General features: G+C 29.6%; 1 protein-coding gene and 1 long non-coding RNA gene across 6 annotated transcripts in view; both read right to left on the bottom strand.

Annotated features, from left to right (window-relative positions):
- LOC106475913 (lethal(2) giant larvae protein homolog 1-like) overlaps positions 1–23,005 on the bottom strand; it is an 86,924-nt gene that overhangs the window by 5,476 nt on the left and 58,443 nt on the right. For 4 of the 5 annotated variants that reach the window (XM_013936591.2, XM_022381027.1, XM_013936597.2 and 1 more), the window contains exons 15-24: positions 20,627–20,715; positions 19,833–19,971; positions 19,444–19,595; positions 16,601–16,717; positions 14,056–14,222; positions 13,312–13,417; positions 10,676–10,796; positions 9,544–9,843; positions 1,411–1,530; positions 214–338 (exon numbers count right to left, since the gene is read on the bottom strand). In XM_013936591.2, coding sequence (XP_013792045.1) covers positions 214–338; positions 1,411–1,530; positions 9,544–9,843; positions 10,676–10,796; positions 13,312–13,417; positions 14,056–14,222; positions 16,601–16,717; positions 19,444–19,595; positions 19,833–19,971; positions 20,627–20,715 — 1,436 coding nt within the window. The remainder of the gene's footprint in view (positions 1–213; positions 339–1,410; positions 1,531–9,543; positions 9,844–10,675; positions 10,797–13,311; positions 13,418–14,055; positions 14,223–16,600; positions 16,718–19,443; positions 19,596–19,832; positions 19,972–20,626; positions 20,716–23,005) is intronic. The other variant, XM_022381033.1, reaches the window with a different exon arrangement.
- Positions 5,507–9,537, bottom strand: LOC111084281. Its single transcript, XR_002609479.1, has 2 exons — positions 6,609–9,537; positions 5,507–5,908 (listed from the first exon to the last, which is right to left on the bottom strand). It is a non-coding gene; the product is annotated as an uncharacterized LOC111084281 (long non-coding RNA).

Raw genomic sequence — 23,005 nt, 5'->3', positions numbered from 1 at the left:
TTTTCCAGCCACTGCTAAGTTTGTCATTTTGCAGGATAAAAAAAAAAACAACAAAACAAAAACTTTTTATAAAACAAAAATGGATATAATGAAATGACATAAAATGCTTAATAAAATAAAATAAATAATTTGTTTTACAAATACTACATGCATTTAAACTTACAGAGCAAAATATAAATAAATAAACAAACAAATAAACAAAACTGTTTGTACCTTGGCCTGTAGAGTTGACTATTTTCTCATTGATAACTGATGTGGTAGTCTCTTGAGTCTTTAAATTTTTTGAGCATTCCATGATTTCAACCGACACAAATGTATTTTCTTCCACAGTCAAATTCCTATCACAGATGTTAGTGACAGGATCTGTGAGTGTTTATATGATCTAACAAGTCTAACGTTAGTACAAATAAAACTAACAAAAAAAACTAAGCAATATCTTATATTCTGCAAAATAACTTTGTCAAAAAATTAGCAACTGCTCTGAAGTCTGCACCACAGCACAATTTCTTTAGAGAAATGCCCTTACTTCCACAGTTATGATTGATGCAATAAAAAAACAAACCCTGAAACAGAACCATCAACATACAACTTAAACTGGGATAATTAAGCAAGGTTTAGATAAAATGTCCATCAAACCATTACCACTCAGTATTAAGCTTATGTTAAAAATGTGAAGATACAAATATGTGTACAAGAGTATCTTCCCTCTCTTGAAGGAGAACCGAATCACAACTGTTTCTTTCTGTACGTTATCTTTCATATATTGCCCATGTCATCTTATTTGGATTTTTTTTTTCATTTGTCTATTGGACTCTTGTAATATTACCTACAACATTTACAAACAATGAAACTTATAACTTTATAAACATTAAAATATATATCCTATAATGGTTTTGTTATTATATTAATGTAGGTATTATTTCGTTTGGACTACATTACATCTAAACAATAATACTTAAGTTGAGGTTGATAGTGTAAAGAAAGATATACTGAAGTAGATATAGATAATCTTACCATCACCTTGACTACACAATATGAAGAGAAACTTAAGTGGATATTGTTAATTTATGATTTGCATTGTCTGAACTACAATGTTAAGGTGATATAATATTTGAGTGGTATGAAATTACTATCAAATTATGTTAGTGTTAATATAGTAGTGTTCTGATGTGTTATATGCTTTTGTTTTTCAATATCAAAATTATACTTCAAATGTAGGTAACTGAATTATATATTGTTAGAACTCTAGATTTTATATTGCACTATATTAGTAGTAATTCATGTATTGCTTGTTTAAAACATATTACTAATGTAAAGATTATACTTTTGTGTTATATTCCCTCTCTGATTTCACTTAAGCTATCTTGTAAATAACAATGTCTAAATCAGGTTTTAGGCATTAGTACTTACGCTAGGTGATCTCTGACACTGTCAACAGTAATATCTAGGTCTTTTCTATCTTCATCATTTAAGGCACTATCATCATTCTTGTTTTCGTGTTTCTCCTCCACATTACCTTCTATCATGTCCCTGGTGAGATTTACAGTCTTTAAAACAGGTTCTAACATAATAGTTCACTACAAGACTAAACTGAAACTAAAGAATCATTAATTGTTAAATTCCTTCTTAAAACCTAATCTTGCTCTCATCAGAAGCTATTATCAATCAAGCTAAGAGCACAAAATTAAAAGTAGAAATATACAGATCCAAACAAGACAAATATTAGAATACGATGTATGAATGTTTTCTTGTTTGTTCTCAATCAGAAATAAGAATTCTAAAGAAAAGCCACATACTACACAGAACACTTAACTATACACTATACTAAACAGAGCCTTTTAAAATTGTGTAGTACTGAAATAACACTCTGCTATTTTTCCTTTCCAAATGGCACATAATACCAACTGTAATGATGTGTACCAATGCTAATTAAAATATCTATCAAGCACTCTTAAGTTAGATCTTAAAACATCCATTTCCAAAGCTATCCACTAAAGTGTTATAAAAACACAAATATTAACACATTGCATTATGAACCAAATCATTCTAGTAATCATAACCTACCATACAAATAAACTCTACTAATATTTTTTTTTTTTTGTCTCATATATGTTGTGGAGCCCAAAACAATTGGTTAGTCAAAGTAGTAAAAAATATTCAAGTGTTTATTCTACCATAAGTGTCAATAATAGTAACATTTTCTAACGGTCATATTCTACAAGTAAACTCTACTAAGATACTTTATAGCAACCACATTGTATAAGTAACTTTAATAAGATATTTTCTAGCACTCATATTCTACCATACATGTACTTATTTATCATAAATAATACTCTACCATACAAGTAATATTTATAAATGCACATTAAAGTCATATTCTATAAGTGTATGACATTTATCAAAGACCAACTGGCATTTTCTTCTTCAACCATATTCACTTTTAAATAACTACATTTAACATTAATATATTATTCTAATGTACATACAGGAATAAAATTATGCTTCTCTCTCACGTAGAAGAAGAAGAAAAAAACTTTCATGCTACACACTTGCAAGCAAGTTGAAATGGATGCTTTGTAAATCTGATTAACTGTGACTAGCCATAACATTTTAGCTTTCAATTTAAGTGTAATCAGAAATATTTCCTGCATTAGTTTTATATGATTAGAAGGCTATTACAAATTTAAGTTAAAAACTATTGTTTCATTTTATATGCATGATAAGAAACTGTCCAGTAGAAGAATATCAGTACAAATAACAAGTTTCAAAATTATAGGTTTTAATTTCCTATATACTAGTTCATAACATTACATAGAATTCAAGTCCCAGAAAACAGACTCCCTAACTAATACAGAGTATTTTGCTAGGTCAAAGAGAATGACAAAGCTTTATAGTTGACTGTATAGGAGAAAGATGTTTATAATTGTTTTATCTAATAAATATAGCCAATTTATAAACACTTTTCTCTTCCCATGGAAAAGTGAATAAAATCAGACTTACAATAATCATACTTTTATGTAGAGTAACTTTTATTTTAATCTTACACTACATCAAACTAACTGTATATTCCAAGTAATATATTAATGGTATCCAGCTACACAACTTGTTGTTGGTTGTCACTAACTAGATAGCATCTTACTAAAGTTTATTGCACTTAGTAGTTAGTTAGTATATCACCACAGACTATATGCTGTTCCCTAGTTAAATCATATACCTTCAACAGGTTTGTTCGCTATAGCAGAGCCAAATGCTCCTAACACCATGCCAGGAATGTAAAAATTAAAAAGCATTGTCCAAATGGCACAAGAAATCTCAGAATAATTCTGTCCAGTAGAAAGAGAAGTGTACACCGAATTTACAATTTTGCAGCCTTAAATTGTTAGAATGTAGTTACTTTTACTTTTCACTGTCTATTAATTTGTAGATCATAATTTCTAAGTTGATAAACTGTTGATCAACCACAATTTGAATCCATGCAGGGCATGCAGAGTTAATGGATATGTATATATATATATAAATTTTAGAGAATCATTATTCCATACTTTATATTATATATAGGTCTAGACTTAAACTAATGTAACTAGTAATAAAAACAAGTGTCCTAATGCTAATCAAAAGACCTATACAAAATTCTCAGCAATATTGATTGAAACTTCAGAGTTAGAGGTTTAAGATAGCTTTTATTTAGTACTTTTGCAACAGTAGAAGTATGGCTTCTCTTTAGTATATAATTCCATAGGTTTGGAATTCATATCAACCAACACCTGGAACAGTTATACTTTGCCCTGTAGACTAGGATTTTTTTCCAACACTGTTCATTCTATTGTTAAAAAAACACTGGACAGATTTCTAGGGAGCCACACAAGTTCTTGAATTGCAAGGTCTAGCACATATAAAAAAAAACATTTGGAAACATCAAACTATATACAGAAAGATTCATATCCATTTAATTCACAAATTCTCTGTCACACACACATTAACAAACATTTAAATTAATGGACCAATATAATTACACTGCTTTTGTCAACAAAAGGAGCCCAGTAAAGTTTGATTGCTGGCTTTAAGAATATACAATATAATAAAAATTACAAAAAAGTTTAAACTGTTTTATATTTGAGAGATGGAGAGAAGGCAAGTAGCTTTTTAAGAAGGACAAGTAAATTTTTGAGTATTTTGTCTCTTGGATAAGTTTTCCCACCTCACGAGAGTTCAACAGACTTGGATCTGAAACTAATCTTAACGTATCCTTGTAGCTACTTAGATCGAAGCGTAAATACCCCAGTATGAAAAAATGAGATACTGATTTTTCACCTTAAGTAGCATACCACAAAACAACTGAATGGAGTTTCTGGTAAGTTAGCATGCCTTTAATACATAGGTTGTCCCTGGTTAGCTAAAATATCTCTAAAAAAACATTTATTCTTGATTAACAAAGAACTCCTACATATGTTTAATACACTCCTTGATTTTCAGTAAAAACGTGTTAAGTTGTTTGTTTTCCTGATTAGATGGCAATCTTAAATCAAATTTCACTTTTCAAGGTCATTTAGCTTACTTACTTACTTAGATTACTTCTCGTTCTTTGTTAGTTAATATTGTTTCTATATTGGTTGTTGATGGCACATCTCTTGTAGGTTGGCCGTTGTTCCCGGTTAAATAGCACACCTCTTGTAGGTTGGCCACTGTTCCCGGTTTACTAGCACACCTCTTGTAGGTTGGCCACTGTTCCCGGTTTACTAGCACACCTCTTGTAGGTTGGCCACTGTTCCCGGTTTACTAGCACACCTCTTGTAGGTTGGCCATCTGTTCCCGGTTTACTAGCACACCTCTTGTAGGTTGGCCACTGTTCCCGGTTTACTAGCACACCTCTTGTAGGTTGGCCACTGTTCCCAGTTTACTAGCACATCTCTTGTAGACCTGATGTTGTTCCCAGTTTACTGGCACATCTCTTGTAGACTGGTTGTTGTTCCTGGTTTACTAGCACATCTCTTGTATATTTGCTTGTTGATTTTTTGTAGAATTGTTGTTGTTCCTAATTAACTAATACATCTTTTCAGATTGGATGTTTATTCTCAGTGAACCAGCACAATTTTGTAAATAAATTGATGTTGCTGATTGGCTGCACATCTTTAGTTGATTTTGTCCCTGAATGGCTACCACATTTTAGTAAATTGTTTGTCATCTCAACAATTAGTATAACTTTACTAAGTTAGTTGTCTTAACTGAAATGTATTTATCAGGTAATTTGTTTCTTAGGTAATCTAAGCTAGTATATATTTAGTTAGTTAACTAGCATATGGTAAAAAAATTGCTAAATAATTTATGATGCCAAACTAGTCATTTAAACAGTAGTATTGTGAGTATTTTTAATTCTATTCTGTTTCAGCCATTTCAGGAAAAAAAATCTGAATATAGGATTTTCATCACAGGAATTGAAGTATAATGTACAAATTACATAAAGCAAAAAAAATAATAGGTTGTTTTAATTATTCACACTTGGATGGAATAAGAGTATATTACTTTGAATTTATTAGTGAATGTAGCACAGTACAAGTACAGTGATTCTTGCAAAACTTAATTGTACATCAGCTTATCACAAGCACTTACTGAACAGTTAAAGTTTTTTTTTTTTATGGTGCATGATTTTCCATTTTATTATGCACATAAAACTGTCAGTTCATGCTAGTTCAGTTATATATAAAATAACTATAAAAATCATGTATTCCCCAATTACTTGCTACAATTGATTTGAATCTAATTTTTTTAACTAAAAATAATTTTAATATTATATTAACCACTTGAACAAAAGGTTAAGATTTGATTTCCATGCTACCTAATTTTTTAAATTCTCAATGTATGTAGAGCTTTTCCCAGCATTTTACATCATATCAAGTTTTCAGCCACATACCTGCAAAGAGGGTACAAGATATGAAAGTTCCAAGTAAAACGTTTTAAAATTTTGTGTATCACAATTTTTTTCTGGAATGTCTACTAGCTATGTTAATTTTTTTAAATACAAACATTAGTTATATTTGTTAACTTTAATCATTCCTTCATTTAAAAGCCAATTTTCTTCATCACCCATAGTGTTCAACTAACAGTTATTTCATAGCAAGAACAAGACATATCTAAATCTTATTGTGTAGTCATATTTGAGCTCATAATTTTCAATTGAAAAAAAATTCTAAGTTGCAACATACTTCACAATCTTTTATAAACAAATGTGAACATATTTCAATCAAACATCTGCAACATTACGGCATTTCACCAAACTATACAAGTTCCACAAAGATGTAAATCTGTCTGACAATTCTTCACGACATACTGAAAATGTGTGCGTTAAAAGTACATACTTCACACTATTATAAATATTTAATACCTGACGAATTATCACACAAATTCATGTTAGATTATCAAAATATTATAGCTTGATACTTAATACAGAGAAATAGAAATTAAAACATCTGACATATGCATATTGCAAAAATAAAACTATATTTACAGCAGAATTTAACATAAATGCTGTAATAAACCACAATTCATAAGAAGAATATTTATGATTAGGATTGCAAGATAATTAAACTACAGTGAAAGCTGAAAGACATTACCAGACAAGCATAGTCTCCTTGTGACTGTCCAAAAAGAGAAGAAAAGGGTTCATTGATATTTTTGTGAACAAATCAAAATTACATATTTATGTTTTAAACAAGGTTATATAGCGAGCTTCATCCACTCACAATTGTTGCTCAAGATTTTTCTTTGCAAAATATTATATTTTAAAAGAAACCTTAACATGAATACATTTTATAACTAAAAAAAGTAACTTTTCAGTTTTATATCTATTATTACAATATAATGAATCTTTATTAGAATTTCCTTACAATAGAGTTTAATCTCAACATACTTTCCCTCTCATGGATCTTGCTTCCAGAAAGTTGCAGAGGGTAAAGACAAAAGTATTTATGAATATTTAACTATAATACCATCAGGGCATTAGGCTTCCCGAATTTTCTATAAATTAATATTGGTTACACACATTTTAAAACATGTAACGCTGAAGTACAGTATTTTTCTAGCAAGCTCTTAGTGACATCTTTAAGAATTTATTATTTAAACCAGTTTGATTAAACACAAGTTTCTTTCTTTTTTCTAACTGAACATGACACTCTAGGACACTAAGGAAAGTAACTGAACTTATGAACAATGTTTATATTAAATACCCTGCATTAAGAAAGTCACTGTACTAATCACAAATTTTCAATGCTTAAATAAAGTTTTATATCACAGCTGAATTATCTTTTTCTAGAGTCAAATTGAAGTTATAAAGAATGTCTTTGCAATATAGAATAATAGTTTGTTTTTTTATTTCTTAAGGTCAAAAGCAGCATTCCACGAGACGTATAGTTTGACCAAAAGTCCAATTGTTAATTAAGAGTTTGACACTTCAAGAACAATTATATTGTTTTGATTCTTGGATATATTAAAAACAGTAGTTCTGATGGATTTATACGGATTTACTTAATACAGGGTATTTACAAAAGTCATTCTAAAATCTAATTGCTACTTTTTTTTTAGTGTCTCATGGTAAAAAGGTCAAGTTATTGAGAAATTGTATTATAATTTTCTGTGTTCTAATTATCTGGTTCTTGCCATTTTTAATATTTTCATTTTATTTTAGAGAATATCTTCTAGAAAATGTTATGAAGTAAAAGTATGGTTATTTGATGTAAAGCATGCATATATATATATAAAACGTGCTGGATAAATGGTTGATTGTTATAAACCATTCTAGATAATACAAAAGTATGTCATTCTTTTAAACACTTGCAGGGGTGAGTATTATTTTGTAACAAAGTCTAACAATATTGAAGAAAGTAATTTACCTAGCAATTACAATAATTAATTAGTTTTCAATATATCTCCTAAATTACATTATTACATGCAACACTAATACAACCATCTCTCTTACATGAAAACTTGGTCATTACACTGTACGTGAAAAAAACTGAGCTCCAGCATTTAATTTTCATGAAAATGAAGTCAAATGTGCAGAAACACAGCTTGCAATATGTGAATAAATGTTCATAGGAAAGTAGATATCACAACAGGCATTTAAGCATGTAAATATTGCAACTCTTTTCAGGAAGTCTACCTTCACAATTTCATTTATTTCTCTTTGAAGGTGGTTTTAAAAATATGTGACTAAACACACAACAACCAACAGGAATATATACAAACTCAAACATATCTATATATATATATATATATATATAAACAGCTTTGATAAAGGAATGCGGAATGAGGCTTAAAACTATATTGCCTATGAGAACAGAAGATTATGGTAGTACCTACTGATTTAAACTTCACAAGATCAATACCAAAGTGAGTACAAGAAATTTGATCCCAATTAGCTCTACAGTTTACAAAGAATAAGTAAAAGTGTTAAACATATTATTGTAAAATGTATGTTCTCATGATATTTCATTATTTGCAGAGAATTCTATGAGACAAATTCACATTCAATCTTCAACTGTTAAAATTACACAGTTAAGCATGTAATGTGCATGGATAAGCATTACTCATCCACTACCAAAAAAAATAATAAAAGGCAAAACCAGATAAGAGAAACAGGTATGCTGAAACCATTGTGAATATTTCTCATGTAAAAAAGTACCAACAAGAATTGTTAGTCAAAATGTATTTGTAACTAATAGTTAAGTAGACTATTAATCATTTTCTTAAACTTGATAAACTTTTCTCCTATATATTGTTGGTTTTGATGAATAGTTTCTTCAGAAACAGTTTTCACTCAGTTAACTGATGATCTTATGTACAAAAAGGAGGTTCATTCAAACCTAATCTGTTACAAATCTTAAATAAAAACCGTTGATAATATTTTAGAAAAACAAACACCGAGATGACATTTTTTGTCTGTTTTAAATTTAAGTGTACATATTGAATAAAACTATAGTAAATACACCAAAATTGAGGCAATATAAAAATCCTTTTCTGAAGAAATATTTATTATCTTATAACAAGGAGTACCAATGCAACACAAGACATTATACAAAACTGGAAGAACAAAACTTAATACTGAAACCACACCAATCGATATTAAAGGTGTTAAAGACATAAAAAACAAGCCTTGAATTTACCCCCTTATCTCTTTATGCAAAGTAAACTGATTTATTGTTTTATTAGTTTTCATAAAATGTTGAATGAACTGTTACATATCCAGGAAGTTTAATATCATTACTATCACAATATATGAAATATGAAAACACTTTATTCTCAACAAGATGTTAATGATGTGCAAATAACTGGTCAGCAGAATGATATTAATGAAGCTTTTAAAAGACCAGGTATTATTCTTAAAAATTAGTTTTTGACTAGTAGAAATTGAAAACAATACAAACCAGCAGTAAAAAAACTATTCAGGTTTAAAGCAACTGGATATAATAAAGTTTTTATAAGTAACTAATGTTGATGAGTCCAATAATTCTTTTTAAGACAATTGTTGACAATCACAAAAATTAATCTTACTTTCCACCATCTCCTTCTCCAATAGCTGGGCCTGATTCGGAAGTGTCATTTTTTCTCTCTTCTGCAGACATTTCATCTTGAATGTCTCCTTCTGACTCAGGACTGGTCTTCTCTTCAGGAGAAGAGACAGTTTCAGGTGCAGTTGTAGGCTCTACTGCAGATCTGACACCTTCCGGCAGGTCTAACACACAATGGACATCAGTAACACTCGTGGTTGACAAGGTGAACCGTACAAACTCACATGGGGAATGAAGGAAGAAACCTTGACCGTTCTTAGTAAACACCAAGCTGGATATTCCACTAGAAAAGATTATGATGGACAACTTGGAAAATTAATTTTTTTTAGAATTTCACAAATTCAGCATTTTTTTGATAATTTACATAAAATTGTTATAACCTTACAGGAAAGTAAAACATTCAAGACTGAAGGATGATTATCTCATTTTTTGCATATAGTTAACATAAGTATTAAAAGAAATAATGTAAATTACTTTATATATTATTAAGGAATTTACATTACTGGTGAATAACAGATGCAAAAATTCAATCACATGATCAATGAGCATATTATAAGCAGTTTTTACATTTAAAAAAGAAATAGATAGTACTTGAACAAAATATACACATACATTTTTTTCCTTTTCAATGACAATGTTAAAAAATAATCATTCACACTTCCTTGACTGTTTTTAAAAACACAGAAAACCTCTAGAAAATTAAGCTGTATTCAGCTTCCTCAAAGCATACTTTAAAACAGCCTTAAATGTTAAAAATAAATCAAACTTGGAGTGGAACCTACTATTAAATAAAACAATGTTATATTCTTTTCACAATAATTCAACGTTTACAGCTAATAAAACAGGGATTCTATGAAACAATTAATTCAAGATATACAAAATTTATTTCTTTTTCCATAATTATTATTTTTCTACTAAAAAGATTTAAATTAAAACAGTCACAATCTCTCTAAATATACTGAACATTAAGAAAATCAAGTGAAACAGTGCAAGTCTTGTACAGACTCAATATATATGGCCAATTTTAAAACTACTGAAAAACTGGGGGGAGGGGGGGATTATATGCATTTTTATTTTATTTTTTCAAGTCAGTAAGTCAACCAGTTTCATCTTACTTGATGTCTTCCTTCTTGATACAAGACTGCACTAACTGTCTCCGGAGTTCTGGTATGGAGTAAATGCTTAGATCACCTTGATTTGTTAAGCATGTCATGCAATATTCAGAGTAGTTTTCATCTGTATAAAAAGAGCATAGTTTGTTATTTTATTTCTATTTTTACGTAGCTCAAAAATCTAATTTTTATAGAATTTCACAATTCCGGTATTTTTTTTTATTTACATAAAATTGTCATAACCTTACAGGAAAGTAAACCATTCTCGAAACTTCTACAGTAACACTTAACCAAAACCACGGCTGAAGGATGAATATTTTATCTTTTGCATATAGTTAACATATATATTTTTCTAACAAGAAGATTTAAATTAAAACAATCACTTATGATGTTGTATTTCTCCACCAAATATGTAAGCAATAAAATGATCATGTAGAAACAGTGTAAATTTTGCACATTAAATACATATAGGCTACTTCAAAACTACTGAAAAAGAAATCTGGAAATAAAGAATTATATACATTCTTCTTTTTTTGGGAAATCAATATAACAACCAGTTTCAACTTACTTTAGGTCTGCCTTAAAATAACTTAAGTTTCCCTGTATTTATATTTTACTGAAGTGATCATCTTACCAGTTAGTTTTTTTATATAAAGTAACTTGATTATTTCGGGGAAAGCAAAAAATTTCAGATAACAAAAACAGCAGATACTTGAGGCACCGGTAAAAGTCACAAGTTAGCCCATTGTTTAATTCAAGTAAAATTGTTCAATATATTTAAGTTCCTTGTTTTAATTTAAAATATTTTTACTGTCATTTAACCATGTACAAAACATACAAAATACACCTTAAGATTTCACTAAACTTAGTTGTCGTCCACTGTTCTGTGCTGCATGGCTGAAGTCCTTTAACCACATACGATGACCATGTGATTGCACACACACACACATGTTCTGCTTCTGAGGCAAAGTCATTCTCTTCCCAACAGATAATAGGTATCTTCAGTCTGTTTAAACAAAGGCATTTTCATAATAATTCCCAAGCATAGACTTGTGCTAATTTTTAACTAATTTTACAGCGGCATGGATAGGGAGTGAATGCAATTCTATGTCAATAGCAGAAAAAGTGCTGTAATTTAGGAGCTATTTACACTAATGTTAGCGATTAAATTCAACTAAAACAGGAACAGACAATCAAAAGAGGAAGTATTATAAGAGAAAACGTGGAATTAGACTTGGGTAAGTCACAAAATTTGGAAAAATTAAGTGTGACAGACTTACTGACTGACCCACACTTGGCTTTTATGGTTATGATTGTGAAGACTTTCATAATTTTTCATGATAATATATGTTTTTAATCATTAATTAAATAAAATTAACCAAGCTACAAATATTTTGCATTCCAGCCTTAACAGCTAAAAATAAAAGAGGCAAGGCTAGGCTTGAACCATCCAACTTATGATTTGAACACACATCAGATCCCGGATGCAAAAACCCCAGGATATCATGCACCATCTGAACTTTTGCAACAAAAATTAATTTTTAAGGAACGATTTCTCCACAACATATAAATTATCATCTAGAACTGTAATAGTACAGTTATTTTGAGAAAATGTGTGTGTGCGTGTGTGTGGGGTACTGTTTAAAGGGAGGGGGGGATTTTTGAACTGATGATGTTAAAACTATAAAATTCAACTATTCATGTTTCTTTTTGTTATAGCCCTGTTTCTTAAGTTGTCAAAATCATACACACATCATTTTAAACCTGGGATTATTTTCTTTCTTGCACTCCATTTGCCAGATGGCTTCCTACCTTCCTTATTCACGTACACAAAAATTTTAAATTTCTATTAATGCTTCAATTGTCTGAGCATGTGTCAAGGGTGAACACAACTTTTTCTTGTCTTTTAGTTGTGGTATTCCATTATTTGTATGCCAAAAAAAGGTAATAATTTAACTTAATGAGTATCCCTGCATGTTTAATTTACTGAAGTATTTATCTTGCCAGTTAATTCTTTATACAAAATAACTTGAGTTTTGTAATTTGATCCCAAGGCAAGGCCAATCATCAAAGCTAGTATTAGTCAAGTAAATGACTATGTCACACAGTGGTTTGATTATATTATAAATCATAAGTCAAGCAGAAAAATAAAATGTATGTTTCAAAAAGTATCACACACATCATGGCACATTTTTGAAATGCCTGTTCCAGCTTTGGTGACATTTATGAGTTATTGATGCTAATTTTATAAAAAATATAAACATGGCAAAATACCATACTCTGGATTTTAAAAGATTAAGCAAGGTCTCTCCAACATGAAAAGACTATTTTATTTTCTTTTAATTTTTTCTGTTAAAAGTGTTTGGTACAAATTGAGAATAATCATTTATGTAAACCACAATTAAAATAATTATACAGCAGCCCAACTTTTTTTCCTATTAATAAGCCTTGTAACTAATTAAACACATACGTACAAGGCCAGTAAAGAAATACTTGATAAAAATTATCAGTCTTATTGTGATGTAATTTCCCACAAACTTGTCAATCTAGAGATCCTGCTTCACCATCACATGCAATATATATAAAATAAAAATTGCTACTTACTACATCTCTCCTTTTTCAAAGATAGCATTACTTACCACTCTTTGAAGTAAATTTGGCTATGCCAACTTTCCTGACCCGTGACCCTTCATGAGCTGTCAGCTTGAACTTTCCATAAGGCTTTAAAGTTGGAAGAGTAAATACCTGTATTTAAAGCAGAAAGATCATTAAAAAGCACTTTAATCATAGCAAAAACACTTTGCCGATTAGATTTATGATTATAACTGTGATGCCAAGGCAGAATATATACACATGCACATACACAAAATATTTCATATAGAATTATTATTTGTAAATACTACCATACTTGGCTTTTTACAAGTTATGTAAACAGTACAAAATTGGACAAATCAAATAATTTACAAGCAGTGGTGCTCTTTTGATCAAATTACTGGTGACATATATATATAGTGATTTAATTAATGGTGGTGGTCTTATAACAACAACAATTCTAACTTAATGTACTTTATCTTTTCAAAAGTTCTGGTCTTTTTAAATACTTCTTTGCATAGCTAGCTGGAACTTCATATTTTGAATTTATAGCTAAATTTAACAAATAATTTTAGTAAACAAATCAAAAACTAAAATTATGAACTTAGAAAGAAAATTTAATAAAAACCTAGATCCTAGTTCCAATGTTGTTTCTTTTGTATAATTATATTAACCACATCGTACTTCAAATAACTAATGGTTTGATTATTAAAGTTTCTGGACTACTCAAAAGAATATATCCTAAAAACAAATTTAGAGCAACAAAAAAATTTTATGATCCATCACATTACCTTAAACTGCTCTTCTGAACAAATCAACACCCTGTGTGTTCCAGTCAAGTCTGGTGGGTTAGCTAGTTGCTTCTGGACTTCGAGGGGATCTGGCAGTGGGTAACCATGTTGATCAACAATATGAATAAACAGAACAGGTGCCCTATGTTTCAGCTGTATCTCCTTACCTATATGTATAAAAAAGAATTTAAATGTCTCATCACAACTTCAGTCTTTACAGTATCTAGGTCTACACTTTCCTAAATATATCAAATTACATTTTATACAACCTTTTATAATGAGGTCTAACCACAAATATTTTTAGAAATAATGCTGTTCAGATATCCATTTCCTTCAATCCTACATTTCTTTGTTTATATATGTCTGTAAATGCAAAATCAAAATTCTTATTTTAAACAAATTTCATAAGAATGTTAACTCATCTTATAAAAAATTAAAAATCAATGACTTAAAATAAAACATTGTCACAGAAATTATAGACAAGATTGGAAATCTGTTTCAGATTGAAATGCTAAATGTATACTTTGCAACTTGATTACTGTACAATTTAATTAATTCACAGTTATAAATTTTACAAATCTGCAAATACAGATAAAAATTTCTGATTAGTATATATTGAATGCACAATGTAGATAGAAAACTTCAGTTAGTGGGCCTGGTTCTCTAATTAATTACTTTGCATAGTTAATTAAAGTTTTGTAACTGTGACAAGTTTCTTACAAACTTTTTTCAAAAGTACTGCTCTCATATTTTCACCTGCAGTGAATGTTTATATGTCATTCCTCATCCAATCAATCTATTTCTTGCATACTTTATCCTTCAACAACTTGTTAAGACAAATGTTAATAGCTTAACAATACCAGCAAGTCCTCCTGAGATAACAGAAGTCAGTGTTGTGTTAACTTTTAATATAATCTTGATGTCATCTCCTAAATGTGCACTAAATGCATCCCAAACTAACAGACTTGTTTTTCATTAGACCTCCTTGTCATTTTATATAACGACTTCACCATTGTGCAGAAGCTTTAAAGTTCACAATATTTTTTTCTGCAGCAATTTTCTTAGCTTCAAGTCTAATACAAATTTGTGTAGTAATAAAACCACTATTCTGATGATCTTTTCTCCAATTCATAAGCTCTCTCTTGAGATCAGGAAACAAACATTTTGTACCATAGTTGGCAGATTTAAATCTTGGCATTTTTTTTATATCTTCTTCCTTTTTCTCCAGTCATGAACAAGCTTTTTGTTGACACCATATCTTCTTCTAGCTTCTGAGTTGTTGGAATTAATAACCTACAACTTAAACCTTGCATAGTATTTCATGCATTCAGGACCCATGTTTCCTTATAAAGTTTTCACCCCTTTGAAGGTGGTTCAATCAAACACATGCACTAACATTAAAGAGAAGGAGAAATAGAACATTCAAAAAGTGTTTTTTTTCTCACATTAAGAATCAACTGATTTCTTCCACGTGCACGCAGGAGAAATAGAATATTGTAAAACTTTTAACACTTTTTAAGTAAGTGAACCCTAGTCAATAATATAAAAATATTAATAGTAAAGGTTTTATTTTTTATGGTTAAAATGCTTAAATACACTGACTACCCATGCAGGAGAGTGTTTAGGTATTTTTTGTAGAAAACAAAAGAAAGTGCAAAGAAGATTCCCTAAGTCACCTTGAACCTTAATTAAAGTTATGCAAGATTTCTCATTTCTGTTTGCTGACTTGAACAAGATGGTGGTAAAAAAAATACTGAAGATCTATTATCCATAAGTTTTTTACAATTCAAACAGTAGGTTAATGGATGATAAAGTATTTTGTCATAAATGATTTCAATGTTACTTTGACAGATGGACATACTATTTTCATAAGCATTATAAAAGGTAAGAATGTTTTTCTTTGATTTTTTCAAATATTTTTTCCCCCACATTATTGGACTTATAAATAAAAAAAATTATTTCCCCAACCAACCAGTCTCAGGATATATCATTAGGTTGGGTTATAGTAAACAGACAGTTACTTAAGGCCAGCCTCATGGCATTAACTTTGACATAAAATGATTATATAAAAAAATATTATGGATTTTGTACACCATGTATAAGTCAATGGTAAAACTTATTTAGCAAAAGTCATGATCTAAAAGTGAAACTTATACACAGGTGTGTATATATATATATATTTAGTTGTCCAGGACTTACAGGCAAACTGCTTAGGCTGGCATCTATAACAATTTTACAACTTTACTGATCACAACTGTCACTAGGCTACAGAGACACTACACCAACTCATAACTATCCCTGAAGTGTACAAACACTCAATGGTTTAACATTTTATGGTCAGTGAGCTATTTCTGATGTGTTATACTACAAATGAGCCATAAACACTGAATTCTAAACAGATGTAACACTGCCCACTAAATAATACAGAGACTCAATTCACACATAACTACTTGAGACCAGCATCTGTCACATGATCACTATTGAACAGTGCAGACACTGCTATAGGTAAAGTCCTTGACTTAGATGGCATACAAGAATCACTGACCTAACTGACAAGTAACAGACTCTGAAGACCTCTTCTCACCATCTGGCAATACGATAGTGAACACATAGATTGCACCAGCATTTGTTCCTGCCCATAGTGTTGGGGTTGTTGTTACATCTTGAGAAAAAAACAAACTTGAAATCATTATCTAAAACATACAGTAATTTAATAAAATAGTTATATAAAGGTTAATCCTTACAAAAGTTTTATTTTCTACTCTACAGTTTAAGCATTTTGTCAAAACAAACATTGAACATTTTGTTACGTTTTCTATTTGACATATTTAACCATTAAATTTTATTTTTAAGAATGTTATGTATACTTGTTGAATCTTTTATAGTTTAGATTCTACAGCTTAGATATTCTACACTCCTTGCATGCATATGTGGTTGTTTTATAAATCCAAGAAAATAATCAGCATTGCAAAAATGTTGAATTGTGGTAACTATTGTAAGCAATCAATTACTTACAGTGAAAAAATTTATATACAGAAAAAAAAACCGAAATAAGTACTTTACAAAACATATGGGAACAGTAAAATTAACTAATAAACTGGAATTCATTGACCAAGTAATGTTAATTAATCTATCTGAGCATAATTCAGTTTAAATTTTTTTACCACATTTTTTTTATAATTTTTTTTCTGTATCCAAACAACAAAGTATAGTTTAAAACTTGCACCCCATGAGCTTATTTGTTATCAACAGTGTCATATTACTGTATCACATAAACAGTTTAATGGTAGGAGTAGTGACTTATTGTTTTATGTTCAGCAGGTTTCTACTTCAGCCACTAAAAGTAAAATAAACATAGGAAAAAGATGTGACAAGGTTAGAAGCAGAAACTCTCAAAAATACTTTCAAATTTTGTGGTCAATGCTAAAAATGATAGAACAGCACTACTCACTTTATTTTAAGACCTTTAAATTTTTTATAATGGTTACAAAGTCAGTCAAATTGACCAACCTCATAAAGTTATGGTAGAGAAAACAACAGATAAAATATAACGGTTTTCTGAAAGAAAAAAAGCATTTGATATTTATTTAGGAGGTTTGAGGTTATGTAAATAAAATTTGAAATTTTTCTGATGAAGAAATAAAGTATTTTTACTTTTTTTACATTTACTCCATATATTCATAGACAAAATTTTATTAAAAACACTTAATTAAAAATTCTGATATTTTTTGTCTATAAATATCTTGTAATGTTTACTAAAAGCTTGAATTTTTTTGTGAAAATACACAAAACATGTTAAGTTGTTAATGGTTATAGTATGGAAACACTCATGATCACTTTGTGATCCCATGATCGGCACAATCCACCGATGTAGTAGTGAAAAAGTTAAACTCTTCATAACTGCTTTCATTTAATTTTATTATTTTATTGCTCTTTGAACTAGGTGTAACTGCTAAACTAGTGTTACGATGCAATAAATCAACTATCAAGAACATAGTGAAAATTATGAAAAACAAAGTATTGAATTATATAATGTTTCCAGGGAGAAATTTATTTTTCTATTTAAATTTTCTTATCCAACCTAATAATTTTCTGGTTTTTACATTTAAGTTACTTTTACAAAAAGAAATACATAATATGCATAAAAAAAGAATTTTAGTACTTACGCATGGCTCTTGTACCTTTTTGCTGTCAAAGTCTTGATAAAAGTTAATTGTGATTTTTGGTAAGGATGTTGTCAGTACTTTCTATTTCTAATATGCACAAAATAATCACATGCACAAAGAATACAATGCCTTATAACAATTATAATTTAACTTTCTAATTACAGTACAAGTGGGTTGAAATAATTCCCCTAGATAATCAAGGTGACTTGGCAATAGCCAAAAATGAAACTGTAGGCCAAATAATTCATAAGTTATCGATAGAATGAGCTAGTCTTATAAGGAGTTCAGTACATTAAAATCTACTGGTTATAAGTCCAACACATTTCAGAGGATTATTGACATTTTTTGAAAGACAGGATGTGAGATGAGAATATGGCACTTGGGTCAGACTTTCTGTTTTACATCTCAGTAAAGAAAGAATACTGGAGGCTATAAATTTAGATTATGTCTCAGCAATATCATACTATAATAGAATAATTTGTGCTAAACTCAGAAGATTAAACAGGGTTAGAAAAAATATCTAAAATGGGCAATTCAGAGCAAGAAAGTTTCACACAATACAGAGAAATGGAAGATTAAGAATTTATCTAAATATTTCCTTTTGAAATAAAGAAATCAAACTTAGATAATATAATCATTTTAATTATGAACTACTTTTTGATGTAAAGTTTATTGACATGCATTGATATTATAGTTTAATTAAATGTCTAATGTAATTATAAAAGGTCATAACATGCACACTTCATTCATCTGTACACATAGGGTTAATTAGATCAGTTCTGCTATGAATGTGTTGTCACAGCTAACAGTACAAAATAACACTTAATGAAAAATACAGTCTAAATAGGGTATTGGCACCAGTCACAGTCTATGAAGACTCACAATACCAGTAAATTCAACTTCTCATGTTGCATAATAAATACAATACCGTAAACTCCTAAGTACTGTTGTCTTTACAGAACTATGCAGTAATAATGTCAATGTGTAGTTCGCAGCTGTGCTGCAGATAAACAACTTTTGAACATTATTATGCAAAGAAAGTATATTGTGTTAAAATTATCAAGCAGTTTATTACAAAAAAGCTGTCCAGACAGTACTGGAAAAGTACTAAATCATATGTACTGTATAATAAATAAACATTCACACTTTATAAAAGATAATCACATCTGATTCAGAATGTGAATAAAATATTGTAAGCAGACTCTTCTGCTATATCACTCACTGTTAATTATGAAGCTCTTAGCCAGATAAAGGCAGCGAACCATTGATCCAAGAGAGTCATCTGCTGCCCTAGCCTCCACCTGACGTTCCACTGACTTGGTTTGTCCTTCACCAACTTGGGGTTCCACATCAGTTGGACTGGCTTCCTTTGGACTGTGTTGCAGAAAAAATAAATTTAGAACTAATATTAATTTAAACCTTCAAAGATTTCTTATAAATGTTTTAATTGAAAAAAAATATACAAAGGACAGTTAAGGCTTAATACATATATAAGTTTTGTGTTTAAAAAAAAATACTAGATCAAGTAGTGAAAGGTAGTTACGATTGAAATAAAGATACAAAGGACAGTTAAATGCTTAATACATATATAAACACAAAACTTGTAACTACCTTTCACTACTTGATCTAGTTGGAGTCTTGTCTTTTTTTCCCCTTTGAGAACGCCCTTTCCTCAAACGACGAAATGATTCTCGTAACGACTTTTTAAAAGACTTTCTTCGAGACATTGAAGTGTCACCTACTGCCAAGTCTAACAAGAAGATACACAGAAAATAACTACATATATAAAACCTCCAGTGCTACATAGGAGTTGTGCATCAGTACTACAAAATTCAAACAAGAATTGTGTAAAAACACTGTTGCTTTATTAAAAAGAGTTTTTTTAACAAGAAGTAAGTATAATTATTCCATCAATAGCAAAGAATAAACAAAAAGTTACTTGTCACTTACTGCTTTGTTTTTAAAATCAGTTACACAGACAATGCTCACAGCTACATCTAATGCCTATTTTATACACAAACACAGGTTCCATTTACTGATACATTTACAGGTCTTACTTCCCGAATATATAAACTGCAGTTCCCATTAACTATCACATTGTTACTTCTATAAAACAGAAAATGTATGCCAACAGTTAAAGGTCTCATACATGACTGACAAATTATCCAAAGAGGAGTAAGGAGACACACTTTAACAATGCATTTAAACAGAAAAAATGACAGCAGCAATTCCTATCACTTTCCACATCCTATGTCATAAATATATATACACACACCCACACACAAAATACGTTTAAAACTTCAATGCTTTAGAATCTCCATACACAAGTTGTTACTCCCTTTACAAATATGGATAAAGACTGTTTTTCAGCAGTATAATGACTGGCTACAGAAGCTCATACTAACCATTAGGGTTGAGGCTACACTTCGACATCACATGTTTCTTCTGGATGTAATCATAAAGTTCAAATCCATGTGCTGTGCCAGCAGCAAGCCTATAAAGTAATCTGTTATCAGCTACTTTACACTTAACAAAAAAAATGAACATTTAAGGATGATAAAAATTTACTACGTAAGCAAAATAAGCAATAAGAAAGAAATAAACTAAAATTGGGAAAAGAATAAACAAAATTATATTTTATACCAGGCTTTAGACTTGGAATTACAAACTCAAACCTTCAGCTGCTGCTTACCTTCAGTATACTATTAAACTATGCTAAAGTTACCAATTTCTATGACATTATTAAACTTTTAGTTTATGTTGAATGATGTTCGAAGTATTCCCAAATCTTGCTGGGTTATATTTTTTTAAGCTATGCATAACCATCAAGTGATTAGAACCACTTACTATTGCTAAAAGGAAAAAAAAAAAGCATCTGAATTTGCTTTAAAACAGCAGAACATTATCCATTACTCAATAAAATGATCATCCCTAGGTAAGTGCAAAATTTCTTGCATTCTGGAACCATATTTTAGAATGGCACATTTAAGTATTTTAAACAGCTTGTATGATGATTAATTCAGAAGAATAAGTTAGCAGCATCAGTGCTCATATTCTTCAAATCCTATATCAACTGTGGTGAGTGAAAGACAATTCAACTTACAATACATATAATGTGATTATAATGCTTTTATTTTACTTATTTCTTGATATAAAGTACAGCTATTTAAAACCCTGAAAGCACAATATGTCCAAACCTTCACTACATTGCCTTAGAAAAGGTGTGTTTAGAAATACCATTTATAATAGTAGAAGAAAATATAAACTTTAATAGCTTCTTGTTGTAGAAAGATTCTACATCAAAACTGTAAAGTGTAAAGAAAGCTCTGAAACTCAAAAACATCTGTAATTGTAAGTTCATTACTCAAATATTCTTGTACATATTTTATGGAAAAAATAATAACCTATGAATACATTGGTCTTATATGATCACATAATTTATGGGTTTTAGACATAAAATATATAATTTGAGAGAGTAGTCTCAAATGTTAGGTCTTATTACAAATACTTTTGAACATAATTTTCTCATTCTTCATCTGTAATAGAAACATTGTACCTCTGTAGTCCTATATCAATTCATATTTGCAATTCATTATTGTCATCCAATATCTCAATAACTATTAACCCTCTCTGCCCAGGCATCATTTACTGTGCATGTCATGAGGTTTTAGTGGCTTACATTCAAAATTTTATTGAACTACTTTTTGTTTATGTTATACCAATTAGTATAGCATAAAATCATAGCTAATAAACCATATTTTAATAGTATGTAAGTTGAAAGTTCTTAATTCTATAATATAGTATTTTAAAAAATCCTGAATTTCCCCTAGTGTGACACACGTGACACATTTTCTCTAGGTATATTCTCTTCTCTATTTCATCCAGGTACAAAATTAAACATAAATTACTCCCTATAAAATTGTCATTGCTCAGACAAACCATAATTTTTATAGCTTTCAATTTTGTTTGGTTACAGAGCTATCAAATAGAAAATCAGTTCCCTCTTGCAAAACCCACCTGTCACATCCTTTCTTTCAAGATTAGTTAATAGTTCTCTCTTACATTTAATTCTATATTATTTATAACCATCAGAAAGACAAGGTTTTCATCTATCAAATGACATACCATACTAGGTTGTGTTCTGAACAGAGAATTGTCAATTTCACTTTTAGTACAAGCTTCGTTGTCACGGGAAAGATAACGACTAGCTTGGATGAATTTGTAACGGCTCTTGTTGCATAGTTAGAAAGCCAGAAAAATTGTCTGCTTTTTGCATGTTATTATTTTATGTTGTTTAGTACATTATTTAATTAAATAAAATATATTTAGTGCATTACTACCATTAGTATAAAAAATAGGGTTAAGTGTCATTAACAGTCAACAGCAGAAAAAAAAAAAAGAGAGAACACAGGTAAGTATTTTATTTCTCATTTTTCATATTTATTCTTTACTTATTATTATAAAAGTAACTAAATTGTAAAAGCAGGGATCTCTTTAGGTTAGATTAGGTAAAATGAATAATAATATAATAAAAATGTTTCATGAGGCACGCACACAAGCAGCTCGTGGGTAATGTAATTTGATAGCATAATGTGAGCTGCACATTCTCCATGTGAGTTACAACTTATAATGTCACAAATAGTAGTTAGATATGGTTCAAAGGGCAATAAATCAATAAAATTTAATTACAAATAGATGTATACTATTACAAGTTTAAAACTACTTAGGATAAATGAATGTAGTTTCATTTTACAATTTGAATTCATTCTAGAAAGAAAAAGGAG

Source organism: Limulus polyphemus, unplaced genomic scaffold (genome assembly GCF_000517525.1).
Source record: "Limulus polyphemus unplaced genomic scaffold, Limulus_polyphemus-2.1.2 Scaffold150, whole genome shotgun sequence".
In the NCBI taxonomy this organism is placed as follows: Eukaryota; Metazoa; Arthropoda; class Merostomata; order Xiphosura; family Limulidae; genus Limulus; species Limulus polyphemus.
Note: the sequence above shows the minus strand (reverse complement) of the source record. Positions and strands in the feature narration are given on the sequence as shown.